Source organism: Hippocampus zosterae, chromosome 9 (assembly GCF_025434085.1).
Source record: "Hippocampus zosterae strain Florida chromosome 9, ASM2543408v3, whole genome shotgun sequence".
Lineage (NCBI taxonomy): Eukaryota > Metazoa > Chordata > Actinopteri > Syngnathiformes > Syngnathidae > Hippocampus > Hippocampus zosterae.
In genome coordinates this window covers 13529543-13552081 of record NC_067459.1, presented here as the reverse complement: position 1 = coordinate 13552081, position 22539 = coordinate 13529543, and the positions used below count along the sequence as shown (strand labels likewise).

The following is a 22539-nucleotide window of genomic DNA, read 5'->3' as shown; positions in this document are numbered from 1 at the left end:
TGGGGTGAGTCCAGGTTTTCAGGTCTGTCTGTTCAATAGGACCTTCTCGAATATTGGGGCAGTCCCTGGATGGGAGGGGCGCGTTACCTCAGGGAACATTTTGATTTTGTCTTGCCATACTTAAATAATGTGTAGTTGCACACTTATTACAATAGGTGGCAGTGACGGTCTCATCAAGTTGTTCAAGTTTTTATTTGTTTTAATATCCCAAATGTGTTGCTTTTTTTAACTTTAAATTTAAATTACAAATATTCCATGTGTTAACCTGTGGTGATTTTCTAATTCCCCGTGCATTACAATTAAGGTCTGTATTGTATTTCTTTTTTTTTTTTTTAATTAATTTCAAACATTCTATTAAAATATTCTAAAATAGAAAACAACCTTTCTATGTTTACCACAGAGGATTTTTTTCTGGTATTGACTGTCTAGACCAAATATTTTACCTTTTTGTTAAACTGCCTCAGACTATGATTTTTGAAGGGAAGCACAATATTTTACGTTTCTTTTTTAAACACCCACATTTAACAATATTTTTTTAATTATCAGTTGAAAATATCACAGGACAGATATTTATTGCTAGCCTTTGTTTCGGGAGTCACGGTGCATTATAATAATTCAATACATTAAAATGGAACCACTAATTTAAAACACGTTCAGTACACTGGTCAACATGCATGCATGTGTGCACGTGTGTAGTCGAGCTCTCCCTGGCGCTTGAATTGAGTTAGTAAAAGTATTTATTTCCTTTTCGCTCAGGCAGATGGCGTCTGGTACGTCCATGTAAATCGAAGAGATCCTGCAAATTATAAGGCGGTGGTTACGTTTTCCGCACAAATAAGCGAAATGACGTTGGAGAATTTAAATCTTAAGACATTAGCTGAGTAGGTTACAGAGTGACGTTGAATTTACGAGTCATTTTGAATTATCAAACACACACACACACGCACACGATTTTGAATCAGGCACAAGTTGGGCAAGCCTCACTTGAGGGAAACATGTGGGGTCCTTTTACTTCACGTGTGCGTCGCGGGAAGCAACCATGCCTAAGTCGAAGAGGGACAAGAAAAGTAAGAAAAAGCAACGTTTGCCTTTAAATGTCTAAACTTGCCTCGCACTATATGTTAGTAAGATGAGCCGTTGAAGTGGCAAGTGTGAATACATGGGAATATGTTAGCTAGTAGTGCAAGTATTGTTACTTTCTTCTGGTTCTCTCAATGGCATTCTCTTGATTTTTCCACAGTTTCTTTGACGAAAACAGCCAAGAAGGGACTCGAGTCCAAACAGAAACTAATAGAGGAGGTAAATGTTTGCACGAGAATGTATACTGCACTATATGTTCGCTGCGGTGTCTAAGTCACAGCTCTACGTTTGCCTTCTAGTTACGGAAATGTGTCGATACCTACAAATATTTGTTCATCTTCTCTGTGGCTAACATGAGGAATAATAAACTGAAAGACATCAGGACAGCCTGGAAACACAGCAGGTAATGTATTAAATCCAACGGAAAAAATGTATCGAACAAACTGAATACTTTTATTTTTTTCAACGGTATATATTTGTCTATATTAAGACCGGAGTGTTCCTGATCGTCGTAATTTATTAAACTCTTAAAGGTGACATTTTTTTCCTCTTGCCCCACAGATTTTTTTTTGGAAAAAACAAAGTCATGATAATCGCAATTGGGAAAGGAGAAACCGACGAATATAGGGACAACTTATGCCAGGTAGGAATCAGCAGTCGAAATAAAATGTTAACACTGTTGATTGACATTTCACAATCATTGTGGCATCCTTGTGTCATGTTTTCAGGTCAGCAAGCATCTCCGAGGTGAGGTGGGAGTGCTTTTCACGAATAAAACTAAGGAGGAGGTGCAAGAGTAAGTAAGCACTTTGACAGGTCTTAAATTAATGATATTTAAAATTAAAATCGTAAAGTATAATTGCTCCGACTCCCACCTACATAATTACCATAGTAAATAATGGGGACAACATATTTTAGAATGAATAGTACTAATCAAGGATTCGTACAATTTAATAAAGTCAACTTCATTAAATGCAGATTTGTTTTTCCTTACAGGTATTTCAGTCATTACAGAGAGATGGATTATGCACGGTCAGGAAATCGGGCTCAGATGGATGTAACTCTGGACGAAGGTCCTTTGGAGCAGTTCACTCACTCCATGGAGCCTCAGCTGAGGCAGCTAGGCCTCCCTACTATGCTCAAGAAGGGTATGAATCTGAACATGGAACAAATAACACGGTCTGTTTGATTACGGATTGTTAAAAACTGTATGCTTTTATTTTTTTTAAGGTGTGGTCACACTATTGAAGGACTACACGGTCTGCAAAGCCGGCGATGTCCTCACCCCTGAACAAGCTCGTATTCTGGTAAGTTTATCAGAGAACCTTGATTTTTATAGGAGACAAAAAATATGTATTATATGTTAATATATTTGAGTAATGCTTATAAATGTATTGGGCGGCCCGGTAGTCCAGTGGTTAGCATGTCGACTTCGCAGTGCAGAGGCAGCTCCGGCCTCCCTGTGTGGAGTTTGCATGTTCTCCCCGGGCCTGTGTGGGTTTTCTCCAGGTACTCCGGTTTGCTCCCACATTCCAAAAACATGCGCGGCAGGCTGATTGAACACTCTAAATTGTCCCTAGGTGTGAGTGTGGGCGTGCGTGGTTGTTTGTCTCTGTGTGCCCTGTGATTGGCTGGCAACCAATTCAGGGTGTCCCCCACCTACTGCCCGAAGACAGCTGGGATAGGCGACCCTAGTGAGGATCAAGTGGCTCGGAAGATGAATGAATTATAAATTTATTTATCACTTGTAAATAATGGTTAAAATAGTAATATGTGGTACTCTGACTAACAAGTAACTATAATTTTGTTTTTACACAATTGTGTTCTGGTGAGTTCATGGCAGGATTTCCATTTGTTTTTAGAAATGGGGAAAAAAAGTGTTGTTTTTGTTCACAGAAATTGTTAGGTATCGAGATGGCAGAGTTCCGAGTGACGATCAAATGCATGTGGAGTTCTGAAACGGGCGCTTTTGAGATCCTGGAGGGCGAGGAAGAGCCTATGCGGGACATCAAGGAGATTGAAAAGGAAAAGGATAACAAGTGAAATAAGACTGTGCAGGTTTTTGTTTGTTTCTTCATCTTGTTTTTAATTTTTAAACCTCACATCAGGATTTTGAAATCATCTGCACCCTCCACCCCCCCCCATCCCAAAATACATGGACTGACATCTTTCAAGTTGACTTTAGCTCTGGTCTGAAATGTTGCTCAGAAGATTACTTATTTGGTTGGAGAAATGTTTTGTATAACGTGTACCAACCAAGCAAGTAATTCACAGTGAAAATCTGAAAATGAAGTGTCATACATTTTAGAAAAATAGACTGTGTGCTGTACAATTGATCTTACAACAAAATGAGAATTAAAGGGAGAAGGGAGTAAAATGTGTGTTCAAATTAGGTTTGATCAAGGTAGGAGTTGGAACCTTTATGAAGTCCTCCAAAGGTCATTCCATATTTATCCCCCCTCCCCGAGAGCCCATCATCCCCAGCTTTTCATTCTGCGTCATCTATCGGAAATAGTTGGGACACTCGTGAGCCACCAGGTTCCAAGCGTCCCCGAAAGCCTTCACCACCCTCTCATCCAGAGGACCTTCCTCCGCGGCAGCCAGATTCTGTCTGAGCTGCTCCGCTGTGGACATGCCGATGATGACGCCGTCGCCGAGGTCCCCCTTCAAACAAGCAAGACACGTTGGAACAACGCCATCGTCCGTTAGCCGTGATCCACGTGTGTCAGTGGCACCTTGAGTTGGGAGTGGTGGTAGATCCAACGCATGGCGGCAGACAAGAGAGTAGGCGGCGTCGGGCCGTATGCCCCCTCCAAGGCCTTTTGGACCACTTCTAGAGCTTGGAAGTGACTCTGCTTCCAGTACCTACAAAAAATAGAAAGTCACTTCATTCCTAATTTGAATCAAATATATCCTCTTAAAGTAGCAACAGTTAATTTTTTTTGCCACAAGTGTGTATCAGACTATCAAGAGAGAAAGAAACACACACTTGTGAATGATGGGTTTAAAAACACATTTATTCCAAATGCGATAATGTTTTAAAAAATATTGTGAGTTGGGTCGCCACGGGAAGTCAGTCACATGATTTACAGTTTTTTAACATGACCGTACTAACAAATTGAAGGAAGAAAAGTGTAATCTTCACTAGTACTGGTAAATGGGGGGGGGGGGGAGTAAATTGCAAGTAATATTTTTGTGTTGCCACAAAATATAAATACAAATATTAATTCAGAAAATCACAAATAAGAATAATTAGAAATTTTAACAATCTGGAAAATATAGAAAATTGATTAGAAGATTAATAAAGAAAAACGGGCAAAGAAAGGTCTCTTGAAACTAGTAAATTGTTAAAAATAATTATAGTAAAATATTTGAAAAAAATATGCTATAAATATAAACACTGGTGGTAAGACAAAACTACAAAGAAGGCCCCCCAATAAATGTCTTATCTCTTCTAGATACCTGGTGCTCTGTGGTTGAGTACATATTTTTCCTTGTTTTCCAAACAAAGATGCAACATCTCCCATACTGAACCCCCATATTTATATACTTTTGGGGTCGGGCAGTTTCAAATTAATGAAACAAGTTAATGTTTGTGACTGATGACATCCAAAAGTGCTTGAAATTTACCTGTCTCTGTACGCTGCAGCCCAATTGTTCCCAAAAAATCTTCCTGCAGGCTGAGATGTGTCTTTGTCTTCATAGTGATATTTGCCAGTTAAAAGGCCACCTAAGACAGAGAATCCGAACTTTAGTTCCATTATGTGATTCCAAGTCATTTCAGAGATTTTTTTTTTGATGGGTACAAAAGTGAGAGAATATGCATTTTTATTGGACCATAGATGTGAAAAGGTAATGCCAGACTCCATAAAAAGTAAAGCACCTGCGAGAGGGTTGTACGCGTAGAACTTTATCCCAAAGTACCTCAAGCATGGCAGCAACTCCGTCTCAACTTGTCTGGTTGTTGCATTGTACATCCCCTGTGACACACAGGCCACAGGTTATTTGAACCCTTTCATTGTTCAAATAACACAGCATGCTGACGTTTAGGACATCTTTTAAGCCTTAATCTTCCTCAGGTTAAAATAAACAATAAAAGGCCAGTGTAAAATATGTAACTTCATGACAATACAATGCCACAGGCTTGAATTGCGTTATTTATGATAGCTCTTAAATTTGCCAGTACATCGAACCAGCCTCACAACTGCTGATTATGCGTAACCGCAAAAATGGGAGCAACAACAAAAAAAGGTTGTATTCAACACAGTCAAAAAGGAAAAAAAAGCCTGCCTCCTCAATTAATCTACAAAACCAATTAAATTACCTGATACACTGTGGGAACAATCCAGTTATGCTGCCTGCACAGACACACGATTTCAGACACTTCCCAGGATGCATAATTGGACAGTCCAAACTCCTTGAATTTCCCCTGTGAGAGACAGTATGGAAGGAAGGAATCGTGATAAGATGCACGGGGACCTGTCATAATGAGTCTGAACAGAATAAAAAGGTGTTCTCTTGCCTCTTTGTGGAGCTCGTCGCAAGCCCGGAGCGTGTCCGCGATTGGATTGACGTGATCGGGGGCGTGCAGGTAGAAGAGGTCCACGTAGTCGGTCCGCAGTCGCTTCAGAGAGGTTTCCAGTTGAGAGCGCACACTTTCCGGTTTCAAAGTTTTGCCGTCCCACGGGTTTGCCTTGGTGGCAATGCTGACTGGATCCAGAGAAAGAAACGACACAAGTCAATCATTTCGTAACATTTCAGTCTTCCATTTTGTTTGTTTGAATGAGTAGTATTTTTCCAACAGAAAGTCGCAGCAGTGTATTCAGTTTCTACAAATATATACAGTACTGTATATGTTTAAATGACAACCTATGAGACTACTGTATATCAAGTATGCGCGTTTACGACGAAAGGGAAATGTTGCTACCCCACATTAGCCATCTCCAGTTGTATTTGACGTTTTAGTCATACAGGCTTCCTTATATAAAGAAGCCTCCTCGCTCATCTGCATCGTAAAAGAGTTGAGAGAGCGAAGATTGCGACAGACAGGTTAGCGATTGTGGCACCTCCAAATCACAACTTCAAATAGAAGCGTAACGAGTGTAAATTCTTTGGTACTGGTCATGAATCAGGAGTGTCGTTCTCTGGTGAGGAGTCAATCCCTCATTCTACGGCAATGCTTACACGGGCCATTCAACCAAATTGGTGCCATTTCCGTCTCCCAAGCAATGACATGAAAATATATGACCTGTTTTGGGGAGGTTCATGCCCCCTATGATGGCCTCTGACTTTCCGTCCATGTACATATGTGCAGTGTCGAGCTGTTTGTGTCCGCGGTCCAGAAAGATCTTGGCCATCTCCAGACTCTGCTCGGCGTCCGCACGGCCTCCAAAGGCCATGGTGCCCAGCAAGGTAACCGGTCGCTTCGCAAACATGTTTCGCTTCGAAACAATTTTAAAGGAAAGTTTGTCGCACAGCGCGCTCGCTATAAAATGTGAATTGCCTCGCGAGAGGCGTCGCGCTGTTATTACGCATGCATGGGACTAAAGTTAAAAAATCGGGTGGGAGGGCGCTGTTGGAATGGCTTTGACGTGAGTAACTCCGCCTCCATTGGTGCAGACAGAAAGCTGTTGTACCTCCAAAATCACTCTAGTAGGAGCCAAATATCTTTTAATTTAGCACAACTTACCTGCCACGTTTCTTGTGGATTCATGTGGGGAAAATCCATCCATTCATTTTCCGATCCGCTTTATCCTCAATGGGTCGCGGGGGCCGCTGGAGCCTCTCCCAGCAGTCTTCGGCCAGTAGGCGATTGGCTGGCAACCGGTTCAGCCAACCTGAACCGGTTGCCAGCCAATCGCAGGGCACACAGAGACAAACAAAGATCCGCACTCACACTCACACCGAGGGACAATTTAGAGTGTTACATCAGCCTGCTATACTTGTTTTTGGAATGTGGAAGGAAACCAGAGTGCCCGGGGAGAACATGAAAACTCCACACAGGGAGGCCAGAGCGACCCCACGACCTCTGCATTGTCAAATTGACGCTGTAACCACTGGGTCACCGGGGAAAATCGCCCTCCAGAATCTATACATAGAAAATTATAATGAACAATTATATAGTTCTTCAAAAAGATGCAAATAAACATTCGATGTGCGTTTTCTGCGAAAAATGAGAGACAAAATGGGGATGGAATGGAGCTTCTCTTTCTGGTTCAGCAATGTGTTTACCATTTTGTGCAATGGTGTGTTGCTCCCTAAATAGTAGTGTATGTTAAAAGATGTCCCCGTATGGCTCTTTCATACACTGTTTGTTTTCTCCTAAACGTCGACATTCTGTGTTCAACTAATTTAATAAAGAAAGGGTTCAAATAACCTAAGATCTTTGTCTCACAGGGGATGTACAATGCTTTAGCCAGACAAGTTGTGGCGGAGTTGCGACCATCCTTGAGGTACTTTGGGATGAAGTTCTACACATAGAACCCTCTCACGGGTGCTTTACATTTTTTTTCAATTCAATTCAATTAACTTCATGTTTCACGTGTATAGTTTTTTGTTTTATTTTTTACGGAATCTGACATTGCATGAAAAAGTCCAAATTACTTTTTAAATTTTTAATTAATTTATGACAGACGGCCATTTTGATTTGAAGCAACCATTTTGTGCAAAGTACAAATTGCTGACCTTTGATGAACAATTACGAGCTAAAATGCCCAATGAGCTCCAAGTAGAAGCAGGCATCCTTGCGGTTGGACCTAATTTTTCTTTGCAAATTGCCACATAACCGCCCGCATGCACGTTACAGTCACACCTGTCAACTCATATGGTTTAGCCATAGTTCATACGGATTTTGTGGTGAATCTTACGTATATGGCCGTATCGCACAAATCATACGGATTCTGAAAATTCCAAATGATTTTTTTGGAATTTTCACCAACTCCAAATGATTTGGAGGTGGTGAAAAAAAGAATGCAGGAATACAACTCTGAACACAGTAATGCCACTAAGTAGAATGATGATTAGAAATTAACCAGACATTGTATTATGGAGATCTACAATAAATATCATTGAAAATGTCGTGGTTTTTTTTCTGCCTTTATTTTGACATATAAAATGCTTTGGTATGTTATAAGGATTTTTTGCTCTTTATAAGGATTTTTTTGGTAGTTTATACAGATTGCTGCTCCGAAAAGTTGACAGGTATGGTTACAGTCCTTTCGTCCATATTTGGTATTTCTCTAATGGAAACTCACCAACAGTTTTTTTGACAATCAGGGAAGCAGCGGACTGATCATTTCAATCTCAAGTGGGGCTACCTGTTACTGTCGAAGCATTTGATCCAGCCTCCATACAATTTTCAAACACAAATAGAACTTTAAAAAAAACCCTCTTTATGACAAATTTCTACCATGGAGTGAAGCCACAATTACTGTAAGTACAATATTTCTATGAAAACCAATCAAATGAAAAAATATGGAGGAAACCGAGTGCTTTCAATTTGTACAAATAGCAGTCATTAAATATTTTGTGTCCTAATTTGAACGTCATGTAGCCGACGCCGCATCCTCCTCCAAGGACCGTTCAGCAGTAACCTGCCACTGCTAGGGGGTCACGAGCGCACATGTGAGTAATGAAATCTTTGTTTACGAGAACAGCGGTGGCCGCCGACCTCTTGACCAGGCATTCAGCTGTTTAACCCCAACACGCAAGCCATTAGAGGACTTCACGGGATCCTCGGAATCCAACGCAACTGATAACATCACTTCAAGTCTGATGTGTGTGAACATGTTCTTGTTTTTTTGTTGTTTCAAAATAGCCTCTGAAAATACCCTTAAAAGTCACTTCTATTTTTCAGATGAGTTTGATCATCATCATCATTTATTAGCTATATATGTATACACATAACAGAATTCAACAGGTGCGGACGCATGCATAAATTGCTAGGATCAAACATTACATTACTGGACTAGTCAATGCTTAAAATGCTTAAAACACTCTGTGCTTAAATCTTTGTTCAGAAGACGGACTGCATTAGGGAAAAAACTTTCGCGATGGCGACTAGTTTTACCAAGTATCGATCTGTATCTTCTACCGGATGGAAGTTCTTCAAAAAATTCGTTAGCAGGATGAGAGTCATCTTGTGTGATTGAATGAGCTCTCCGCAGTGAGCGCTGAACATAAATCTCGTCCAAAGACGTTACATCATGACCGATAATTCTGGAAGCGGTTTTAACGACTCGCTCGAGCAAGCGCCGGTCGTCGACCGTTGCACGACCAAACCAGACCGTGATCGAGAGCGATAAAACGCTCTCGATCACCGCCCGGTAGAATTTGGTCAGAATGCGCTGGCCGACCCCGAAGCTCCTCAAGCGTCGCAGAAAGAACATGCGTTGCTGAGCTTTTGCTACACAGTGGCCGACATGCGCCGACCAGGTCAAGTCACTAGAGATGTGAATCCCCAGGAACTTGAAGGTTTCAACGATTTCGACGTCCGTGCCGTTGATAACCATCGGCTCCAGAGGAGCCAAGGGTTTCTTCGGATTGTCCTGACGGAAGTCGACGATTACTTCCTTCGTCTTCGAGACATTGAGCTCGAGATTGTTCTCGGTGCACCACATCACCAGTTCGTCGACCTGGCGGCGGTAGTCGCGCTCACTGGCCACAATGAACCCAGCAACGGTGATGTCGTCGGCAAATTTAAAGAAGTGACAATCAGTAAATGAGGCCACGCAATCATGTGTCATCAGGGAATACAGAAGGGGAGACAGGCAGCATCCCTGTGGAGCGCCTGTACTCAGAATTAGTTCACTGGACACTGAGGAGCCGACTTTAACAACCTGCGGTCTCAGACAAAGAAAGTCATAAATCCAGTGACACAAGTTCAGCGGAAGTCCTAAATTTAGAAGTTTTGTAAAAAGCTTGGACGGAAGAATTGTGTTGAAGGCGGAACTAAAGTCTATGAAAAGAAGTCGGCAGTAGGTCGGAGTACTCTTGTCAAGATGTCGGTACACTTTCTCAAGCGCTATAGACACAGCGTCATCTACTGACCGGTTCGCCTTGTAGGCAAACTGGTACGGGTCCATAGAACGAGGTAGTAACGACTGGAGAACATCCTTCACTAGGCGTTCGAAAGACTTCATGACATTTGAAGTCAGAGCCACTGGGCGGAAGTCATTTAGAGTAGTTATCGGCGAGCGTTTTGGTACGGGAATGATGACAGATGCTTTGAAAAGTGCAGGAACTTTGCAAAGACGAAGTGACCAGTTGAAGATTTCTGTGTAGATTCCACCGAGTTGCTGTGCGCACATCTTGAGGAGACGGTTCGAGACTTTGTCGGGACCCGTCGCTTTATGGACGTTTGCGCGTTTAAACTGCTTCACGGTGTCAGTAGTAGAAATCTTCAGACGATCAGGATCTTCGGGTTCATCGACCCGAAGACATACTGCTAAAAGCATATTGCCACCTTTGACACTGCTTGCCGAGGACTGAGCATTTGTTTACAGAATAGCTAGTGACTGGAGTGCAAGTGAGTAACATATCCTTATGTTTATGCAATACTATTGTACATTCCATGTGGGTAACTTGTTGTGACTATGTTCTTGTGTGTCTCCAGCAGGTGGCAGAGGAGGGCCTTCCCTCCAGCGTGCACACCTGCTGCCAATGTTTCAGCAGTAAGCCATGTATGTAACGACTGCCAAATTTTTAAGGCTCTGTTGGATTATCGACCTTGTTTGCTGCTCATGCTCAAGTGTTGTTTTTGAGATCGTTTGGTCTTGTCATTTTTTTTTTTTTTGCTCTCTCGTCCCTCATATTGACATTATGTTGTCTTTGATGTTGTCCTTGTTTTGTTCTCGAGACCCTGGACTCATGTCGTTTCATTTATGTTCACAGCTTTGTTTCCTTGTTTTTTGCAAGTGCTTTTTTTTTTGCCCCATGTTTTTCCTGGCTCCTTGTGACCAGTATTTTCTGTTTACACTCTGTCGGTGAGCTTTTTCTAGTAAATGAATAGTTTTGTTGCAGATTTTGTTGGTGTCTACGTTCGTGGGATCCAATCGCCAGTCAGTTCGTCCATGCACTGTCAGATGTTATGCTTTTGTACTGTTCTGAAAAACTCAGAATACAAATGTGTTACTTTTTACTTGGCTGTCCACAGCCCATTAAAAATGTATCTGTAATAAAGATTTGGCTCCCAAACCCATCAATTTAGAATCATTGATTCATATTTGCTCTATATCAGTGATTCTTAACCTGGGTTTGATCAAACCCCAGGGGTTCAGTGAATCGGTCTAAGGCAGGGGTGTCAAACTCAGATCCCGGAGGGCCGCTGCCCTGCATGTTTTCCCAAGTCTCCCTGTTGCAACACAGCTGATTCAAATGATCAGATCATCAGCAAGCTCTGCGGAAGCCTGACATTGAACCTGTTCATTTGAATCAGGTGTGTTTGCAACAGGGAGACTTGGAAAACATGCAGGACAACGGCCCTCCAGGACCTGAGTTTGACACCCCTGGTCCAAAGGGTTCGACAGAGCCTCTGCCATGGAGGTTAAGACACACCAACTCAACATGTCAATTAGTTATGACACGCCCGCTTGGCCATCACTGACTGCAGATGATCACATGACATTGTTTGCTTTTTTGTTTCAATGCTGCGAGAAATTTAGTTCGCTCAGGAGTCACCGTGTGACTGTTGTGATAGTACGTCACACAAGTTAATAAAAAAAAGACTATACTTGGGCCATGTATTTTTTTCTGTTTTTAATGTCTTGAATTTATAAAAAAAAAAATAATAATAATCGAATTTTTATTTTTCACTAATGAAGGGTTCGGTGAAAGTGCATATGAACTGGTTGGGGTCAGTACCTCTCATAAGGCTGAGAACCACTGCTCTATATTTTCGTATGTTTTTTACTTTTAAGTAAGGGTAAACAAAATCTTCAAAAACGGTTTAATGGGCAAAAACAAAAAAAACCGAAAAACACATGAAGTGTTTGCAGAATATTGTGTGCTCAAACTCGGGAGTGTATCCGCGTGCTGAGGGATTCGAACATCACACGCGAGCACACATTACGTGAATGCAGGGAGCCTCCTCCATGTCTCTCATTGTGTCTCTCTCCCCCCCTTAGTGAAACATCTGCAGGGAGCAAGTGTGGCTGAGCTTCTGTTTTTCTGGGTGATTTCTGGCAGCGTGTCACGCGCGCACACACACAAGGAGAGCGAGAGAGCGGATCCATGCCCGGAAAATATTGGCTGTGTCATCTTTGGAATGAGTGGCTCATTTCCACGCAGATCATCACTTCTCACGTGCCTTTTAACTATTGATATTTTGAATCGATATTTTTTTGTAGCGTTAATTGGTGATTTTTTATACTCATGAGCGCACGTGCGTGAGAATCGCGTATTTAAAACCCAAAAGAGCCGGAGGATTATGGAGAGTGTGTTTTTATTCCTTCTGCTTTCAGTGTTTGTTCGAGGATCTCCCGTCTACCGGTATGCTAACTCCAACAGCCTACAGCCGTATATGTGAGTAACCGGTGCACTTCTACTTGATGCACTTCTGATGGTTTTTGCACGCTATGCAACAGGTTCGTGTCAGAGTGGCGAGTTCTTGCGAACGCACTCTTAAGTGACACGATTGCACTTTGCCTCTTCATTCAGCTGAGATTTTTTTGATGGGAAGAGTCAACAGATCCGCCGAATGTCCAAATTAAGAGTGAGAATTTGGTGATGATGATGATAACGACGATGGGTCGGTTATTGCTTGCTGTCTCCCAAGCTGTGTTTTGTAGGGTGCCGATGAAAGTGATGTTGATGTGTTAAATTAATTTGTAGTCCGTATTTTGACATGTTTTCATTCAAATCAAACTTTATTGTGGAAGTCAACTTCCAAACAATTGTCCACGTAGGAAACAATGGAGATAAATTAAGAGATACCATTTTGTGCTACGTATTAAAACAGAGATTATGATTTGACGGTAATCTTGCTAAATTAAAAAAAAAGTCCTACGAATTAGAGGTCGCCACCGTGCCTGAAGAAAAAACAACCAACGGGAGACAGAAGGCGTGAGTTACGAGTTGCGGGCCATTCTTGGCACACTTATCACGGGCACTCCCTGGGGCCTGGCATCAAAACAAACAAACAAATAAATAAGATATCCTTTATTTGTCCCGCAATGGGGAAATTACAGTCAGAATTCAGAAAGGAAAACACTGGGTAGGGAGAGGGGGAAAAAACACGCTCCAACTATCCTCTTCTGAGTATAATTCATGTCCAGGATAAAAAAAAGACCCTAGCACATAATTAAGCATATGACAGTTGCAACAAGTCACAAGACATACCATAACATAACAAAAAAAAAAACAATTACAAATCATGATCAGCTAGTGTTATAGTAACAGCATTACTAATTAGGAGCTTTTCAAACATAACAAGTCTGTGCAAAGCCGTGGGAGTTCAATGAGTTTTTTTTCTTCAATATTGATATAAAGCATTCTTCAGTATTCATATAAAAGGCTTAATAAAACAAATACATCAGTAAAATGTAACATTTTGCAAAACCGAACATTTTTTTTCAGAAGTATATTATTGGTTCTTATAGTTTGGCAATCTTATAGTTGTAGCTTACTGGTTGGCGCATTAACTTCGAACAATAACATTACATGAAAATGAATGAAAACAAACGATTGAACATGCACGTTTAAACTTTTTTTTCCTGAAGACTAGATTGTCCAGATACTGTACTGCATGTGTGAATGTTTGTCTATGGGTGCCCTGTGATTGACCATTTCCTGTTCTATGGCTATCATCGCACTCACCAATCAATGAGATGTTTTTCTGTGGTCACGTGGGGGTGGGGGGCATTTGCTGACAGCAATGGATGAACTCCAAATTGTATCACTTTTGGTCTTCATCCTCTTGGATGCACATTTTGGAGTCCTGACCCCCCCCCCCCCCCCCCCCCACACACACACACAACTAAATCCTCCTTATTGGGCTTTGCTGCTATTATTTTTAATAATAAAAAGACTTGACTCTCACTTTAGACCGCCACCTGTCCTACTTGCTGTGTGTGCAGGGAAAAAAATACTGCTATTGAAAGTTACCATAGTCTGACTTCAGTGCAGTCATTGTAGCTTAACTTCCGCACTCAGTGATGGTGTGAACATTTGTCTGTCTCTAAATGTGCCCTGTAATTAACCGGTGATCAGTCCTCCGTGTTGTCCACCTACTTGCATAAAGTCAGCTGGGACAGGCTGAAAAAAAGGACTAAAAACTACCATCATCAGCAGCATGAAAATACAGAAGTGTTTCAGGTCTTAGGGATCCTTTAAGTAAAACATGTTTTCATGTCTGTGTCGGTACAAAATTGGATAATTGGAAAATAAGTATTTTATAAATCCCCTTACTATTAAAAAATGTTTTAATTGTGAGTAACAAAATAAGTGTTTTTGTTAGTGTAATTCAATCAACTGTTTTCCTGAAGGTTATTTTAAATTTTGTTGAAAATACGTGACACACTCTTTTATGAAGTATTTCAATTAGAAATGTTGCAATGCGCTTAAAAATGCTCCCTTTGTCGACCTTTTGAAGTGTGCCCCCCAAATTACTTTTCTACTAATGCCAAGAAATGATTTTTTTTGGGTGTGTGTGTGAGAGAAACATCACGAAATTAGTAAAATCTCAACTTTTTGGATGACTTAAAATTCTACCAGCTAAAAAGAAAATATCACAGCCACCACATAAACATGATGCCTCACTCCAGCTCATCTGTCTAACTTAGCTGCAGTGTTCATCAAGTTCACTTTTAGATGTGTTCACCTTTAGTATATTTTGACGCCAAATCACTTTCTTTTTTCTCGCTTGCCTGCAGGCCCAATGTTTGTATGGAGCAGGAGATGATGTTGGTCGCCCAGAGGCAGCCGTGCGTGCAGGCTTTTACGCGCATGGTCAAAGTGTGGAAGCAAGGCTGCGCCGGGCAGTCGTGGTGTTTAGGATACGAAAGGAGGTGAGGAACTCGCGGCGCAAATATTGTTTTGTTTTTTTGACCAGATGTGGGCAAAGTCTGACCCGTCTGCCTGTGGATACACTTTAAATGGATGCCTTTTTGATTTTTTTTTTCCCACCAGTCATGTTTGGTTTGATCCTTCAAAAGCACCATGATGCCACAATTCCTACTCCCTTTATCATTGCTTTTCTCAAATCTCCTTTCCTCTCCTGGGCTTGTCCGCTAATGACAGCTGTCTTATGCTTAAATGCAAGGTGTAACCTCCACCCCCCCCCCCCCCCCACCCCACTCAACCCAACCAACTATTAAACCCACAAAAGTCTCCGCAGCGACATTCCACCCAGAGTCCTTATGGCAACACAGTCCCTGACTCACCTCACGTCAGAGTTTCTCACTCCTTGCTTTGAAGACCGCCGAGGGCTACAATTACTTGCTCCAAACAAAGCACGTTGTCACCGGGCCTAAGTCGTGGCCTAGCGACAATGAGAGGGGTCCCAAAAGTACAGGGTGGGGATCTGCCATCATTCTCCAAAGACGCGCCTGGGAAATGCGTGCTGAAGAAAACGATAGAAGAAACAACTATTATTAACTACGCATACTGTCATGGGTCTGATGAGTGCTTGTCTTGTGTTTTTCACGCTGACAGGACGGCGTACTATACCGCATACAGACAAGTGTATCGGCAGGATTATCACACAGTCTACAAGTGCTGTTCCGGATGGTCTCAACTTAATGGAGAAGCCGGTTGCCTTTACCGTAAGTAGTGTTTTTCCCGCTATGTTGAACACATTTTGGAGGTGAAATGTACCCATCGAGCGATTATTTTTCATTAGGTTTTTATAGTATACTTTCTTCCTGTAATGCCTTCTTGTGAGAATGGGAAAACCACAGTCGCATTTAGCTTTTCAGCGGTTTCACCCCAGTTGAAAAGTAAAATTCAGTTTCTGTGGTATCAAAGTCATGATTTTGACTGATGTTGTTTGCTGAAGATGCATTCCGATCAATTAAATGTATTCATTACGTACGCAGTTATTATAAATGGAGTGTGGCAGAGTATGAAGGCGTCAAAAAAATCCTGCTTTCATGTGTAAATGGCAACAAAGTCCTTACAAAGGGTGTCCATTGCCCCCCCAGGCCACCTCATAGCTCTGCCCCGTGTATAAACACGGAACGAGTGGAACAATGTCTACTTGGCAGATTTCCTCATTTCGGAGATGTAAGAGACGCTGCCGCTGTTTTTAATGAAGTTCTGGATTGCTGCCTGTGAAGTTTAACACGTAGCACTCCTTTCTCTCACCCTGTTGCGTTGAAGCCAATTGTCTCTTTCCAAAAGCTATTTTACACCTTCACACCTGTTTGACAGACAGACCAGACTGTTTGAATTACATTGGTTATACGCAGATGCAGCCCGATTTCACCCATGATGAGTTATGTGTAGGTGCCGCCGGGTTATCTGGTGACCAATCCAGGGCGTATCTTGCCTCTCGCGCAATTCTGCTCGGATAGACTTCACTTCAGCCATGAACAGAATACCTGGTTGAATATAACGGAACATCGGGTCTTCTGTTCCAACTCTGATGCACCAATTTTTCAGGATCACTTTGTAGAAGTGGCTAATGAGGACTGTGGTTGCCCAAAGCCAAAGCCTGGTTTTGTCCGAAGGAATGGTCCTTGGCTCCGAATGAACTCTTCAGTCAGAAGGTCAAAATGGTCAAGAGGAGCTTTATCTTCCAGAGATGTTGTCAATCAGCAGCATGCCTGTTTGACTTGTGTTGTGTGTGACAATACAATAGCGTCACGACCCCCAGATGTCAACTGACCTGACTCGGTCTGGGTCATGTACAACCGTCTTGCCGTGCCAGGACCTACTGAAAGACAAGACAGTTTATGCCAGAAAGTCATTGCCTCAGGCGACAAAAAAGAAGAAAAGAAAAAAAAACAGTACTCATCAGCTGGATCTGGAGACGGCACCTGCTGATACACACAAATAGTAAAAAAAAAAAAATGTGAACGGCCAGTTCAGCAAAAAGTCAAATCTGACGGATCAGCTTAGTTTCGTGCGTTCACCACCTAGAAACTTTCTTTGATGGGATCCAACTCGCATAGCCTGCATACCATGTACTAAAGCTTCCTAGTCAACAGCTGGGTCTTTTAACCTGACTTTCTGTGTTTTATGCATGACCTAATGTCGCTATTTTGACAAGACAAACATTTTTATTTATTTTTTTTAATTTAGAAACATTTTGAGATGCCTTTCTATCTTTCTCTTTCTATCACTATCTATTTTCTCTTTCTATCACTCTCGAAAGAACTTTCCCGGAAAGCCATATTCCAGTTTGGGTGTGATGCTGCCGATGGCAGTCACGCCTCCACCAATTAAGGTTCGTTAGGATAGAACGGGTGCACAAAGGCAGCACGGTGTAGGAGGACTGTTCGTAGAAGGTAAAATTAAGTTCGCCTGTATTTTTTTTCTTTTTCAGATTCAGCCTGAAATCTCATACAAAAGCCAAATATCCCAAACATTTTGTGAGTAGTTTGGCCAAAGCCTAGGCCTCATTCTTTCTGGATAGCAAATTGAGTTCCCGTGAGGAAAGTTCTATGCCGTTGTGATGTCGTGGTCTCTCCCTGTCGTTGCTTTTCAAAGGGCTCTTTGTGTCCACGGTAGAACTTTTCCAAATGGCTTACAACATTGCATCCCTATCCCTTCCCTTCAGCAAGTCTGCTTCCCAATGTCTCCCTTATTCGAGTAGACACGAGGGGGTTATCTCTTCTTTTCACGGCACAATGGTTTCCCCTCCTAACGGACTTTTATCTCCGTAACCAAATATGTTGCAGCGCTTGGAGATGGGACCAACTAATCGTCCTTTTCTTCGAGCCACTGAGCCAGGGTAAATGCTAGCTTCAGTGCACCTTCTGTTGAGAAATTTTCTTCCGTTTGTGCGTGTGTGTTACCTCCTAAAGTATCTGCGTGAGCTCATTAGGCAAATGACCTGCTGTTATTGAGAGGCAGTTGAGGGTCTAATCATGTTTTTAGGTCCGGCACACAAAGGCCGGGAAGTAGCTGAAGGTCACAAAGTAACATCTGTCATTAGCTAAGCATTTTCTTTGACTTCACTCTGGTTCCCTAAATGTAGGTTTCCTGTGAGGGTACCTCTTCAATCCTGGAGTCCTTTTCGCGAGTGGGAAATTCGTTTTTTTGTTGTTGTTTTTTAAAATTAATTTTATGAGAAAAAAGATTTCCGAAAGATATCGTGAATTTTGTAAAATAAGTCAATATGTATCCTTGTTAGGAGTCAAATGTTTTCTTCTCTCTTAAAAAAACATTTCATATTATTCCAACTTTTTTTTGTATTTTATTGAATTCTATTTTATTTTATTTTTTGGAAATGCACTCAGGAGTGGCACCCAAATTTCATTGTATGCTATACAATGACAATAAAGGCAATTCTTATCCAATATTACCACCAGTTTTCTTTAAAATAAAATTGAAATTGTAGTCATACTTGTAAGATTCTTATTTTTACTAAAACTTTTTTTTTCCTAATTCTACCTTTTCATCTCCAATACTTTGACAAAAAATTGTAATTTTTCAATGTCTATATAGCTATATTCAATATTTTATTTGGTACATACAACACAACAATGACTATCCTTTTAATAATAATTCCTGAATACCTCTCAAAAAGTCTATTTTACAAGAAAAACTTTGAAAAAAAATATTTTGAATGAATATAACTTTTTCCAAAGTAAAAAGAAGAAAGAGCTTCGGTCTTAAAGGAATTATATTACCAAACATTTTTTTTCCTAAAAACAATATGACATTACGTGTCACATGATTTGACTTTTCCCCTTTATTTTTTTCCTTTGAGTGTGGGATAATCAAGCAAACATATGTCGATGTATTATTTTATGTTCTTAGAGGTATGTCACTTTATTTCTTTTTTTAAACATGTGGGGGGAGGGGGGGGGCGTCACAGTGCATTCCGCATTCCCTCCAGACAGGTGACCCTTGTCCTTTTCCGAGTCAACTCCAATTGTCTCGATGTCCGGATGTGCTTCTGACAAAGAGTGAAGAGCACTTGACTTTGAGAAAGCGACTTCTTCCACTTGAGCGTTTGAAAGCATCCATGAGTTGCGTCGGTCCGCAGCCACGGGGACAAGATGAACGGGGTCAGTCAGAAGTGGATGCAAGAGGTTAAGTTTATTGATGGCAACAATAGCTTTGTGGTGGTGATTATGGTTGGGTGGGGCCTGGGCTGCGGGGTCAGGGACAATGGCTCCACCGGTTTGTCCTCCCGATTAAATGCTCAACGTGAACTGGCCTCCTTTTGTGGCGGCAGAGGTAGGACATGCAAAACGGGTCGAGTGACAACAAAGGCAATGGTACGGTGTATAGCCATGAGTGGTCTTTATGTGGGTGTCATAGTGTATGTCGGTGCTCGGGGCGACCGTGTGGCCTAGTTGTACATCAATAGGCACGGACCCAGATGTATACAAATTTGCGAGACTGCAATTAGTGTCAAATAATGAATGAACCCCAGCTCAACCATTCATATGCTAACCCAGTGGTTCTTAACTTGGGTTCGATCGAACCCTAGGGGTTTGGTGAATCGGTCTCAGGGGTTCGACGGAGCCTCTGCCATGGAGGTTAACCCTTGGAATGTGATGAAATGTTTTGAACTGGTTGGGTTCGGTACCGATAACAAGATGAAGAAGCACTGTGCTAAACATACTGTATCATGTATCTGATTAAATGACGAAAAACTGCATTTTGAATTTAATATTGAGAACACACAGTATGCAGTTACTCCTCAAATCCACTTGTGTGCACATGCTGATTTTGCTCCAAAATGTTAACATTTGGACGGGAAGTTGGTCAATTTGTTTTTTAAACAGCTATTTGGGGCAATTTAAAGGGCACATACCTGGATGAATGATAAATTTGACGAAACAATCCTCAATCGGAAGAAAGTATACTGGACAGATGGGTGACAATCTGTCGCCAAGCTTTTTGGTCTACGCAATGTAATGTCAGTGGAGCATTGAATCAAAATTTAATGATCATTGTGAGGATTTGCCAGAAAAACAAGGTATGAGGGCCGAGTCGTTGCTGATTGCTGAAAATGGAAACATGTTACCTGGTTAAGGAATTGCCAAACAATTCACTTTGTCAACCAGACAAGCACACAGTTCCTTCCAGGATAGCCGCCTGCACGCCAAAATTGTCAGGTATATGCATCCTGTTGAAATCTTACATATTATGAGTCCTGGATGCGATTTCCCACCACCCATAACAAAGTAGCCACTGGAATGTTTCGCTCAAACCGCCTCTTTGCATGCTCTGTTTTCAAGTTTATGCTACAATGGTGTGCTAGCTTGCGAAAAGCATTCAATTGACAGCATCAAACTCTTCAAAATATACTCGCTGTCTGCTGCAATGACCTTAAGTTACCATAAACGAAGTACGTATTACTTTAAAATCTCTCCTATTGAACAAGTGTCGGCAGGGCGATCAAAGCATCTATATCTGATTTAATGAGCCTTTTACGTTTTTTTTTTTTTGTGTTTATAGACCACAAAATCAACCAAAACTGCTTCAAAGGGAATAGAATAAAAAGCCTTTGTCATGTTTTATGCTGCAGATGTGGCAAAAAGGAGGTTTTGAAAATGCAAAGGACAACCAGTAATAAAATAACAATCATAATCATAACTGCAAGGTGAGGATGGATGTTCTGACGGCTCGAGGGTTTCTTGCTCCCCATAACCGAAGCTTGGCTGGTGTCCCATTTGTTGATTGGGGAGTAAGGGAGCGAGACAGACAGACAGACTGAGCTTCCACCGTCGCTAATTCACTGTCGTCATGGTGAAATTGTCTCGTCGAATGCGTCAACTGTTTTTCTCCTTTGTAGTAGTAACTCACTGGTAAACGTGTTCAAATGTAAACCTGAGCATAATCACTGAACAGAAGAGCTGGCACAAGAGCCAAAGGAGCAAGCTTTCTTCAAAAATCACTTTTTGAGACATTTCCACCTTGGAAAGCACCAGCAGCGAAATACTGAGTACTGTATTCCTATAATACAAGCCCAAGTTATTTTTCCTCCTGAGAAGCTTGAAATAAGCGTAAATGGCAACTTGTAACCTGCCTCACCTTTCAACCATCATCTGCGGCCCCTTTTAAAGGTTTCTCATTTTTCCCAGATGTTTTTTCCCTTGCCCTCCTGGGGTTTAAGAGCAGGTGATGTCGTTAATATTTGTTAACTGTAGGCATGTGGAGCCCTTTGAGACGTTTTGTGGTGAAGGGCAACATAAATAAACGTGACATGACTTGATTCCATATGTTGAATGCATATGTACCATTGATGCTAGTTTCACTAATCAACACAAAATCTGTCATGGCACGGTGCAAGAGCGATCTATGTTGTAAATAAAATCAGTTGCAAATCGCAGGCTTTGATGCTGGTCATCACAATAACAAAAACTGGACTCGCCATTGGCCCATTATGATGTAGGGTGAAATGAGGGCGAGCTCGTTTGCATGAGACTGGAGTGATTTTACGGTTTGTAAAGTGTCCTTAAACTTTGGGTTATCTTGACGACAGTATATCACAGACATATTAATACATAAGGATAATGCATACAAGCACTTTTAAAACCAAAAAGCCCACTTCTCAATTGTCGCTGTGTTTAGCCAAACTGACCATGTATCCAAAAGACTCTTGTTTAAAACTTGAAAGAAGCCTGTTTCGAGTTCACATGAAATAACCACTTTACAAAAACTCTTTGAAGCAGTAAAAGATGATTTGTTACCTCAAAGTACTTTGTTGGTGTCTGGGCACCATTTAGGAACCCCTTTTCTGTCTGTGAATTGGCCTAAAATTCAGGCTTCTGTTGGGACCGCTCTCTGAGGGTTCAACAGATCGACGCAGCCTAAACAAACAACAGGCCGCCACTGTGACGATGTGGTCATTCCCTCGGCGAACTGGAAGAGCGACACCTGCTTTGGGCTTTTCAGTTTGCTCAGCACGAGCCGCTGCCCCCGCTTTGTCTGCCTTTGCTCTCTGCGGACGCCGTTAAGCCTCTCGCAGAAGGTGTCTTTGTAGTCAAAAGCGGACTTTCCCTGTGACGGATGAGAGTGACTTTTATGCCATCCTGAATACCACATTTGGGCTTTTAATTCAGAGGAGATTAATCAGGAGGGGGGGGGGGGGGAGCACCACCAAAAAAGTAGTTGGAGTAGTTTTTCAAGATACGAGCTGTCATGTGGCCATTTTTTTTGTTGCTTTGACTTAAAAAGATATAAGCGCTATCAGGTGGCAGTAAACTTAACTCACAGCAAGCAGCAGTTTGACAGACAAGACTCGTAAACAAACTTAAAAAAAAAAAAAGCTTCAAGCTGTTTATTACCACTACACTCAAATGCACATTAAGACTCTAAATTGACCATCAGGAGGAGCCT

At 41.7% G+C, this 22539-nt stretch overlaps 3 protein-coding genes across 4 annotated transcripts in view; 2 read left to right on the top strand and 1 right to left on the bottom strand.

Moving 5' to 3' along the window:
* The first annotated feature begins 930 nt into the window (after positions 1-930).
* On the top strand, positions 931-3457 carry mrto4 (MRT4 homolog, ribosome maturation factor). Its single transcript, XM_052075736.1, has 8 exons — positions 931-1067; positions 1241-1299; positions 1380-1483; positions 1642-1723; positions 1809-1876; positions 2077-2228; positions 2311-2387; positions 2977-3457. The coding sequence occupies exons 1-8, from the start codon at positions 1040-1042 to the stop codon at positions 3121-3123; spliced, it is 717 nt and encodes a 238-aa protein (XP_051931696.1). The 5' UTR covers positions 931-1039; the 3' UTR covers positions 3124-3457.
* On the bottom strand, positions 3378-6614 carry akr7a3 (aldo-keto reductase family 7, member A3 (aflatoxin aldehyde reductase)). The gene is made up of 7 exons (XM_052075725.1): positions 6329-6614; positions 5603-5790; positions 5405-5509; positions 4964-5060; positions 4711-4810; positions 3816-3945; positions 3378-3744 (listed from the first exon to the last, which is right to left on the bottom strand). Exons 1-7 carry the CDS (start codon positions 6513-6515, stop codon positions 3583-3585), a joined length of 969 nt encoding a protein of 322 aa, XP_051931685.1. The 5' UTR covers positions 6516-6614; the 3' UTR covers positions 3378-3582.
* Positions 6615-12209: 5595 nt separating this feature from the next.
* Positions 12210-22539, top strand: part of megf6b (multiple EGF-like-domains 6b) — a 54718-nt gene continuing 44388 nt past the window's right edge. For both annotated transcript variants that reach the window (XR_007964072.1, XM_052075677.1), the window contains exons 1-3: positions 12210-12600; positions 14949-15083; positions 15730-15839. Coding sequence is in view for 1 of the 2 variants with exons in the window: in XM_052075677.1 (XP_051931637.1) it covers positions 12506-12600; positions 14949-15083; positions 15730-15839 (340 nt within the window). In the remaining variant the exon portion in view is untranslated. The remainder of the gene's footprint in view (positions 12601-14948; positions 15084-15729; positions 15840-22539) is intronic.